This window comes from Nerophis ophidion, linkage group LG03, assembly GCF_033978795.1.
Source record: "Nerophis ophidion isolate RoL-2023_Sa linkage group LG03, RoL_Noph_v1.0, whole genome shotgun sequence".
Lineage (NCBI taxonomy): Eukaryota > Metazoa > Chordata > Actinopteri > Syngnathiformes > Syngnathidae > Nerophis > Nerophis ophidion.
In genome coordinates this window covers 72,193,632-72,204,928 of record NC_084613.1, presented here as the reverse complement: position 1 = coordinate 72,204,928, position 11,297 = coordinate 72,193,632, and the positions used below count along the sequence as shown (strand labels likewise).

At 41.5% G+C, this 11,297-nt stretch overlaps 1 protein-coding gene across 3 annotated transcripts in view; it reads right to left on the bottom strand.

Moving 5' to 3' along the window:
* msrab (methionine sulfoxide reductase Ab) overlaps positions 1-9,047 on the bottom strand; it is a 150,521-nt gene extending 141,474 nt beyond the window's left edge. For all 3 annotated transcript variants that reach the window (XM_061896019.1, XM_061896020.1, XM_061896018.1), the window contains exons 1-2: positions 8,958-9,047; positions 1,799-1,922 (exon numbers count right to left, since the gene is read on the bottom strand). In XM_061896019.1, coding sequence (XP_061752003.1) covers positions 1,799-1,922; positions 8,958-9,017 — 184 coding nt within the window. In that variant the 5' untranslated portion in view covers positions 9,018-9,047. The remainder of the gene's footprint in view (positions 1-1,798; positions 1,923-8,957) is intronic.
* Positions 9,048-11,297: the final 2,250 nt, after the last annotated feature.

The window sequence follows — 11,297 nt, the reverse complement described above, 5'->3', positions numbered from 1 at the left end:
CTTTGCGTTGATAACAGTCTGGATGGTTCGGGTCCCCTTTGGTCCGGATGACACGATTTCGAATATTTCCAAAAACAATTGGAAATGTGGACTCGTCAAGCCACAGAACACTTTTCCACTTTGCATCAGTCCATCTTAGATGATCTCGGGCCCAGAGAAGCCGGCAGCGTTTATGGACGTTGTTGTTAAATGGCTTTCGCTTTGCATAGTAGAGCTTTAACTTGCAGATGTAGCGACAAACTGTATTTAGTGACAGTCTTTTTCTGAAGTGTTCCTGAGCCCGTGTGGTGATATTCTTTAGAGATTGATGTTTGTTTTTGATACAGTTCCGTCAGATGGATCGAAGATCACAGTCATTCAATGTTCGTTTCGGGCCATGCCGCTTACGTGGAGTGATTTCTCCAGATTCTCTGAACCTTTTGATGATATTATGGACCGAATATGTTGAAATCCCTAAATTTCTTGCAATTGCACTTTGAGGAACATTGTTCTTAAATTGTTTGACTATTTGTTCACGCAGTTGTGGACAAAGGGGTGTACCTCGCCCCATCCTTTCTTGTGAAAGACTGAACATTTTTTGGGAAGCTGTTTTTATACCCAATCATGGCACCCACCTGTTCCCAATTAGCCTGCACACCTGTGGGATGTTCCAAATAAGTGTTTGATGAGCATTCCTTAACTTTATCAGTATATATTGCCACCTTTCCCAACTTCTTTGTCACGTGTTGCTGACATCCAATTCTAAAGTTAATGATTATTTGCAAAAAAAGAAATGTTTATCAGTTTGAACATCAAATATGTTGTCTTTATAGCATATTCAACTGAATATGGGTTGAAAATGATTTGTATTCCATTTATATGTACATCTAAAACAATTTCCCAACTCATATGGAAACGGGGTTTGTACTTGGTATGGAATCGATATCACGACTTACAGTGTTGTCCACCATTGGAAAAAAATGGCAACTGCATCTAATATCGATGCAGTGTATTGCAAATTTATGTTTAACTTCATCAAAAACTTGTATTGGTTCTGGTCTTGGACTAGTGCGGCATGGAACTCAAAGGCATAAACCTGGAACACGTGAAGATTCTGAAAAAAAGCCAGGAAAATTGGAGCATCAAAAGGTAAAGTGACACGACTTGTCCGTCTGTCCTGACATTTTTCATCTTTTTTTTTTACACTTGTCAAACCGAGAACAAATAAGCCATGTGGAGCCTGGATGTTCAAACCTATTACCTTTCTGTACATTTCTGGAGCACACTACAGGACTGACTACCATTATTCCCACTCCTACGACACTATGTACCGTATGTGTAGGTAATTATGGCCTCCAGATGTGATGTTGCAACTCATCTTCACCTTTGTGAACACAAATAGTCGATGTGCATCATGAATATTTATGACTGCTCATGAGGAAAAATGTATCTTTGAGGTCATAAGTATTTCTTTATTTATTCCGCTTAATAAAGTTTTATCATGTTCATACCTGAATACTTTAGCAGAGCTTATTTTTCATAAACTTGGGATATAAATTTCATCTGAACTTTTAAGTGCTTTTACCTTTTTTTAGTGAGGCTATTCAAATTTGTATGGATGGGAAATATTTTTTTTTCTGAAGAAATCCATTTAATCAAACTTAACCAAACTAAATATGATTGATGCAACCTTCAAAAATCCACCCCCCAGATAAGTGCATCAAAAACTTTATAGTTTCATTGTTTTCTGCTGCGATGCAACCGCACCACACCTCAGCTGAGCACTTTGGTGAAAACTTTTGACATGATGGTTAATTACCTGCGACGGACATTTTCTCCTCCCGTCCCGCGAGGGCGCGCTCCCTACTCGGCATCTGAGTCTTATCTGACATTGTCTTCTCCACCTCTGCGGTCCACGCACAGCACCAGAAACACCGTTTGCTCTGAGAGATTAGGAAGGGAAAAAAAAAAAAATTAGTGTGGCGCAACAGTGATCCACGACAGGGAGGAGGAGGAGGAGGAGGAGATGAGGGTGGAGGATCGGGGGTAGGGCGACTGGTGGAAACGCCATGGGTATGAATATTCATGGCGCGTGGGCTACCTCGTGCACCGCATAATAACTAGTCAAGGGGTTAATATGACTCTGGCACAAAAATCCTACGCCACACCGCGTGCTGGAATGAAATTAAATTTAAATAAATATCTGCGTCGTTCGGCATGCAAATGAGCGTGCCATTTGTCGCCGCTCGTTTACATCGCTCCCCAGGTTGGAGTAGTTACGGCTGAGCAGGAACGCCTTTTGTAGTTTCAGATTTGTTAATCCAGAAAGGGAACACTTTAATGAACACACTTAATAAAAAACTAAATCAATAAATAGCAAACAGCATTCCAAATAACACATTGAATTAAACATGACTTTGTCATGTTTAATTCAATGTTGCGTTGCGGTTATGTGCAATAAAAGCTATATGAAGAAGACAAAACATGGACCCAGATTTCCCTCGCCCGGACGCGGGTCACCGGGGCCCCCCTCTAGAGCCAGGCCCGGAGGTGGGGCACGATGGCGAGCGCCTGGTGTTCCCATGGGGCCCGGCCGGGCACAGCCCGAAGAGGCAACGTGGGTCCCCCCTCCAATGGGCTCACCACCCATAGCAGGGGCCATAGAGGTCGGGTGCATTGTGAGCTGGGCGGCAGCCAAAGGCAGGGCACTTGGCGGTCCGATCCTCGGCTACAGAAGCTAGCTCTTGGGACGTGGAACGTCACCTCACTGGGGGGGAAAGAGCCTGAGCTAGTGCGCGAAGTGGAAAAGTTCCGGCTGGATATAGTCGGACTCACCTCGACGCACAGCAAGGGCTCTGGAACCACTTCTCTCGAGAGGGACTGGACTCTCTTCCACTTTGGCGTTGCCGGCAGTGAGAGGCGACAGGCTGGGGTGGCAATTCTGGTTGCCCCCCGGCTTAAAGCCTGCACGTTGGAGTTCAACCCAGTGGACGAAAGGGTAGCCTCCCTCCGCCTTCGGGTGGGGGGGACGGGTCCTGACTGTTGTTTGTGCTTATGCACCAAACAGCAGTTCAGAGTACCCACCCTTTTTGGGTACACTCGAGGGAGTACTGGAAAGTGCTCCCCCGGGTGATTCCCTTGTCCTACTGGGGGACTTCAAGGCTCATGTTGGCAACGACAGTGAAACCTGGAGAGGCGTGATTGGGAAGAATGACGAAGTGGCTGGGGAAAGGGAAGTCTGGGTTTCCCTGCTTAGGCTGTTGCCCCCGCGACCCGACCTCGGATAAGCGGAAGAAGATGGATGGAAAAGCTATATGATGGTTCAAAGCATTGCAACTTGGCGTTGTCCCGATACCAATATTTTGGTAGCGTTACCAAAATTATTTCGATACTTTTATAAATACAAAAATGCATTAATGGCTTTATTTTGACAAAAAAACCTTACGGTACATTAAACATATGTTTCTTATTGCAAGTGTGTCCTTAAATAAAATAGCAAACATACTACAAACCCCGTTTCCATATGAGTTGGGAAATTGTGTTAGATGTAAATATAAACGGAATACAATGATTTGCAAATCCTTTTCAACCCATATTCAGTTGAATGCACTACAAAGACAAGATATTTGATGTTCAAACTCATAAACTTAGATTTTTTTCGCAAATAATAATTAACTTAGAATTTCATGGCTGCAACACGTGCCAAAGTAGTTGGGAAAGGGCATGTTCACCACTGTGTTACATCACCTTTTATTTTAACAACACTCAATAAACGTTTGGGAACTGAGGAAACTAATTGTTGAAGCTTTGAAAGTGGAATTCTTTCCCATTCTTGTTTTTTGTAGAGCTTCAGTCGTTCAACAGTCCGGGGTCTCCGCTGTCGTATTTTACGCTTCATAATGCGCCACACATTTTCGATGAGAGACAGGTCTGGACTGCAGGCGGGCCAGGAAAGTATCCACACTCTTTTACTACGAAGCCACGCTGTTGTAACACGTAGCTTGGCATTGTCTTGCTGAAATAAGCAGGGGCGTCCATGATAACGTTGCTTAGATGACAACATATGTTGCTCCAAAACCTGTATGGACCTTTCAGCAGTAATGGTGCCTTCACAAATGTGTAAGTTACCCATGCCTTTGGCACTAATACACCCCCATACCATCACAGATGCTGGCTTTTGAACTTTGCGCCTATAACAATCCGAATGGTTACTTTCCTCTTTGTTCTGGAAGACGTGACGTCCTCTGTTTCCAAATATAATTTGAAATGTGGACTCGTCAGACCACAAAAAACTTTTCCACTTTGCATCAGTCCATCTTAGATGAGCTCGGGCCCAGCGGCGTTTCAGGATATTTTTGATTAATGGGTTTGTCTTTGCATAGTAGAGTTTTAATTTGCATTTACAGATGTAGTGACCAACTGTAGTTACTGATAGTGGTTTTATGAAGTGTTCCTGAGCCCATGTGGTGATATCCTTTACACACTGATGTCTGTTTTTGATGCAGTACCACCTGAGGGATCAAAGGTCCATAATATCATCGCTTACGTGCAGCGATTTCTCCAGATTCTCTGAACCTTTTGATGATTTTACGGATTGTAAATGGTAAAATCCTTAAATTCCTTGCAATAGTTTGTTGAGAAATGTTGTTCTAAAACTGTTCGACAATTTGCTTACAAAGTGGTGACCCTCACCCCATCCTTGTTTGTGAATTACTTAGCATTTCATGTAAGCTGCTTTTATACCCAATCATGGCACCCAACTGTTCCCAATTAGCCTGCACACCTGTGGGATGTTACATATAAGTGTTTGATTCTTCAACTTTATCAGTATTTATTGCCACCTTTCCCAACTTCTTCGTCACGTGTTGCTGGCATCAAATTCTAAAGTTAATGATTATTTGCAAAAAAAAAAAAAAAGTTTAGCAGTTTGAACATCAAATATGTTGTCTTTGTAGCATATTCAACTGAATATGGGTTAAAAATTATTTGCAAATCATTGTATTCCGTTTATATTTACATCTAACACAATTTCCCAACTCATATGGAAACGGGGTTTGTAGACAACTTGTTTATTAGTAGTAAGTAAACAAAAAAGGCTCTTAATTAGTCTGCTGACATATGCAGTAACATATTGTATCATTTGTCATTCTATTATTTTGTCAACATTAATAAGGACAGTGGTAGAAAATTAATTATTCATCTACTTGTTCATTTACTGTTAATACCTGCTTATTTTCTCTTTCAACCTGTTCTATCTACAACCGGTATAGCTCGGTTGGTAGAGTGGCCGTGCCAGCAACTTGAGAGTTGCAGGTTCGATCCCGGTTTCCGCCATCCTAGTCACTGCCATTGTGTCCTTGGGCAAGACACTTTACCACCTGCTCCCAGTGCCACCCACACTGGTTTAAATGTAAAAATTAGATATTGGGTTTCACTATGTAAAGCGCTTTGAGTCACTAGAGAAAAAGCGCTATATAAATAGAATTCACTTCACTTCACAATTCTGTTAAAACATAATAATCACTTCTTCTTCTGTTGTTTGATGCTAAACATTAGTTTTGGATGAGACAAAAAATTTGGGTATCAATCCGATACCAAGTCGTTACAGGATCATACATTGGTCATATTCAAAGTCCTCATGTGTCCAGGGACGTATTTCCTGAGTTTATAAACATAATATGAATTAAAAAAAAACGAAAGACGATGTTGTGATGGCAATAATATTGACATAATCATAGTGGTATCGGCTAGATACGCTCCTGTACGGTGAGCTATGGTGTGTAGTGAAGCATGTTTCGAGGCAGTATAGTACCGAATATAATTCATTAGTATCGCGGTACTACACTAATACCGGTATACCGTACAACCCTATTGTGACATCATATTGTCAATTCCTCTCATTTTACAAATGCACGGTCCTTTGAAATAATAAGACATCGCGGACATTTGGCCATTTTCTGGAGAATAACAGTGCCTCTGCTGATTAAGGTCAAGTAATGCATTCAGTATCTTCAAGATGCGATTAACTGAAATTGTGTTTTTATTGTTTTATGTCAGCCCACCCCAAATAAATTTGGACCGCCGAGAATAGATTTGGCACTACCAGTTCACCCTCACACAAACGCATTATATTGCTTACATTGCTGCAAAACACAGCTCAAGGTCTGCCAGAGAATAAGAAGACATAGCAGGAGGGATTGGTGTTGCCAACTTGGCGTCTTTGTCACTATGTGGCATGTTTAGGAGCAAGTCTGAGGTCATCAACCCAAACAGCCACCACAAGCCTGGTGCCAAAGTTAACACATTTAACACACGATGCAATCTTGTCTGCTGAACCAAATGAACATCATACCAATATATATATATATATATATATATATATATATATATATATATATACATATGTAGGTGTGGGAAAAAATCACAAGACTACTTCATCTCTACAGATCTGTTTCATGAGGGGTTCCCTCAATCATCAGGAGATTTTAATGGAAGCATTCACATACAATGGTTTATATAGAGCACAGAGTGGGTGGGTACAAGCAGGCGTAGGGTGTGGTGATTGGCTCATGTGTTACCTAGGAGGTGTTTCCGCCTGTGGCGGCATGTTGAAATGATTTCACTGCGCTTGTTGAGGGATGATAGCTCTGGATGATATATAATAAACAGTTTCTCTTTTAAGCATAAGTTGCATCTTTTATTACCACTGTTGTAAGGTGTGCTGGATGCAAGAATATTCAATAACATGGCAAATTCTTGCATCCAGCACACCTTACAACAGTGGTAATAAAAGATGCAACTTATGCTTAAAAGAGAAACTGTTTATTATATATCATCCAGAGCTATCATCCCTCAACAAGCGCAGTGAAATCATTTCAACATGCCGCCACAGGCGGAAACACCTCCTAGGTAACACATGAGCCAATCACCACACCCTACGCCTGCTTGTACCCACCCACTCTGTGCTCTATATAAACCATTGTATGTGAATGCTTCCATTAAAATCTCCTGATGATTGAGGGAACCCCTCATGAAACAGATCTGTAGAGATGAAGTAGTCTTGTGATTTTTTCCCACACCTACATATTGCGCTCTACCACGGTATCGAGCACTATTCTCCGGATAATCCAATCAAGACATATATATATACATATATATACATATTCATTCAAGAACACCTGTGAAGTGAGCTCATCGAGAGAATGCCAAGAGTGTGCGAAAAAGTAATCACAGCATAGGGTGGCTATTTTGAAGGAACTAGAATATCAAACATGTTTTCAGTTATTTCATCTTTTTTTGGTTAAGTACATAACTCCAAATGTGTTCGTTCATTCAGTGACAATCTACAATGTAAATAGTCATGAAAATAAAGGAAACGCATTGAATGAGAAGGTGTGTCCAAACTTTTGGCCTGTACTGTATTTTACTGCAGTGTTCCTCAATAATTTTCTGTTACGCCCCCCTTAGGGATGAGAAAATACCCCCCCCCCCCACACACACACACTCCATTGTGACTATAAATAGTAGAGATGTCCGATAATGGCTTAAACAGTCGTGGAATTAACACATTATTATGCCTAGTTTTGTTGTGATGCCCCATTGGATGCATTAAACAATGTAACAAGGTTATCCAAAATAAATCAACTCAAGTTATGGAAAAAAAAAATCCAACAAGGCGCTGCCGTATTTATTATTGAAGTCAGAAAGTGCATCCTTTTTTTTAACATGCCTCAAAACAGCAGCTTGTAATTTGGATTATGCGCCCCCTGAGAGAGCGTGAGGAGGTTGAAGTGGGCGGAGTTTTGGGGGGGTGGGGGGTGGAGGGGCAGCGGGGGGGGTGTATATTGTAGCGTATTGGAAGAGTTAGTGCTGCAAGGGCTTCTGGGTATTTCTTCTGTTGTGTTTATAAATGGGTTGTACTTGTATAGCGCTTTTCTACCTTCAAGGTACTCAAAGCGCTTTGACACTACTTCCACATTTACCCATTCACACACTGATGGAAGGAGCTGCCATGCAAGGCGCCAACCAGCACCCATCAGGAGCAAGGGTGAAGTGTCTTGCTCAGGACACAACGGACGTGACGAGGATGGTACTAGGTGGGATGTTTATGAAGATGTTTATGTTGTGTTACGGTGCGGATGTTCTCCCGAAATGTGTTTGTCATTCTTGTTTGGTGTGGGTTCACAGTGTGGCACATATTTGTAACAGTGTGAAAGTTGTTTATACGGCCACCCTCAGTGTGACCTGTATGGCTGTTGACCAAGTATGCCTTGCATTCACGTGTGTGTTAGAAAACAGTAGCTATTATGTGACTGGGCCAGGACGCAAAGGCAGTGCCTTTAAGGTTTATTGGCGCTCTGTACTTCGCCCTACGTCCGTGTACACAGCGCCATTTTAAAAAGTCATAAATTTTACTTTTTGAAACCGACACCAATAATTTCTGATATTACTTTTTAAAGCATTTATTGACATCTCTAAAAAATAGTGTATTTTGTCTATAAGATTTTTCTAACTACACCTCTGCATAACATTGTAAGTTTATTAACATTAAAGGAAACAACACACCGACCTTTCCTCATCTCCCACCGTGGTTACAGTGAAGCCAAGTGCGACATACGCTTCGTCATATTCTAGTACCGGGAAGAAAAAAAACAAAGCATGTTCCCCAAGGTCACATGCTTGAGGAACATTCGAGAAGGACTGTGTTAATGCAAAGATAAGTGAGGAGACTGACGAGTTTAACTGACTTAGCCTTGTTCACTTCGCAAGTCAATTACTTTTTGTTTTTTTTACCCATAGGTGACCAGTGCAATTCCCAGTATTGAATGTGACTGCAGTCTGAACGCTCCGGTTGCGTTCGTAACATTCAATATGTCATCAAACAGCAACAAGCGCCGTAATTATTTGCCAAAATAGATGGTTGCAAAAAAATACAAAAAACGAGCAGATGACGGTCAAAAATAATGTTAGGAACTCACGTCAATGTTCCACCACTCCTGTCTTCGACAGTTTGCCCACACGCCCTTCTGAGCAAACATCCGAGTAAATGTCCCACAAACTGCGATAGCCAAAAGGCTCGCCCACTTCCTTCTTAATTTTATATGTGCAATAATTCCGTTCAGAAAATGGACTTTGACCGCACAACATTTTGCCACGACTGATTGTTTATTTCCATAAACAGAACAGCACGCTTGACGTTGTGACGGCGTCGCAGAGCGGCCGTGCCAGCAAACTGAGGGTTCCTGGTTCGATCCTCAGCTTCTACCAACAGAGTCACGTCCGTTGTGTCCAGGAGCAAAACACTTCAACCTTGCTCCTGATGGGTCGTGGTTAGCGGCTTGCATGGCAGCTCCCGCTATCAGTGCGTGGATGTGTGTGGGTGAATGTAGGAATAGTGTCAAAACGCTTTGAGAGCCTTGAAGGTAGAAAAATGCTATGGATGGATGGATGAATGGATGGCTGGGACTTGAACTAAATCCGTTACCAAGACTTGAGAAAACAGATGACATGCATTCAAGTAAACTATTTGAAAATGTTTGTTTATGACATTCTGACCAAAAAAAAGTCCTTGGTGATCTTTATTTGTGATTAATCATGATAAATCAAAAATAAAAAGTGTGATTAATCTACAAAACCCAAAACCAGTGAAGTTGGCACATTGTGTAATTTGTAAAAAAAAAAAAACAGAATACAACGATTTGAAAATCCTTTTCAACTTATATTCAATTGAATAGACTGCAAAGACAATATATTTAATGTTTGATCTGAGAAACTTTTTTTTTTTTTTGCAAATAATCATTAACTTAGAATTTAATGGCAGCAACACATTGCAAAAAAGTTGGCACAGGGGCATTTTTACCACTGTGTTACATGGCCTTTCCTTTTAACAACACTCCGTAAACGTTTGGGAACTGAGGAGACAACTTTTTTTGAAGCTTTTCAGGTGGAATTCGTTCTCATTGTTGCTTGATGTACAGCTTAAGTTGTTCAACAGTCTGAGGTCTCCGTTGTGCGCTTCATATTGTGCCACAATGGGAGACAGGTCTGGACTACAGGCAGGCCAGTCTAGTACCCGCACTCTTTTACTATGAAGCCACGCTGTTGTAACACGTGGCTTGGCATTGTCTTGCTGAAATAAGCAGGGGCGTCCGTGACAACGTTGCTTGGATGGAAACATACGTTGCTCCAAAAATCCCTAGATTTCCTGAAATCGCTGGTTGAGAAATGTTCTTAAACAATTTGCACACGCATTTGTTCACAAAGTGATGACCCTCGCCCCATCCTTGTTTGTGAATGACGGAGCATTTCATGGAAGCTGCTTTTATACCCAATCATGGCACCCCAGTTAGGCTGTTCACCCGTGGGATGTTCCAAATAAATGCTTGACGAGCATTCCTCAACTTTCTCAGTCTTTTTTGCCACTTGTGCCAGCTTTTTTGAAACATGTCGCAGGCATAAAAAAAAACACGAGCTAATATTTGCGAAAAAATAACGTTTTCCGGTTTGAACGTGAAGTGTCTGGTCTTTGCGGTTTATTCAATTGAATAAAGGTTGAAAAGGATTTGCAAATCATTGTATTCTGTTTTTATTTACCATTTACAGAATGTGCCATCTTCACTAGTTTTGGTTTTTGTAATTAAAAATAAAAATATTTGACAGCGTAATAAAAAATATATAATTTCTATGTTTGTTTGTTAGCTTGTGATCTATTTATAGCAGGGGTGCCCATTACGTCGATCGCGATCGACTGGTCAATCTCGGAGGGTGTGTCAGTCGATCTCAAGCCAGGCATTAAAAAATAGACATAAAAATGAGCAATCATCAATCATACCAAGACTTCACTTTCGTCAGTTGTTTGACATTCTCGGCACCCGAGTATCTTGTGAGATGACGCTGGCTGCTGCGAGCTCATATTTAAGAAAAAAATCACTAACAGGGCGGACGCAGAGAAACACATTTTATTTCTAGAGACTCCGTACCTACTGTCAAAACTCTAAAGACCGACTACACAGTTCCTGTCTTCACCATAAAAGACCTGTTTCATCCTGCCTGTGCTAACAAAATAAGAGTCTCAGAAAGCTAGCGTGCACAAGCTAGCAAGCTACGGAGTTTGATGCCAATGTATTTCTCCCCCGCCCTCAGCGACCGCTTTCTCACTTGCTTGCCCACCCGCACTCTCACTGACGTCACTCACCTGCTGCCAGACACTAAAGGGCCACACACATATGCTACTCTCATAACAAAGTGTTTAAAAACGAGTATGCAAGTTGGACAAATGAGATGCCAAATCCAACCACTTTCATGTGGTATTGGACAGA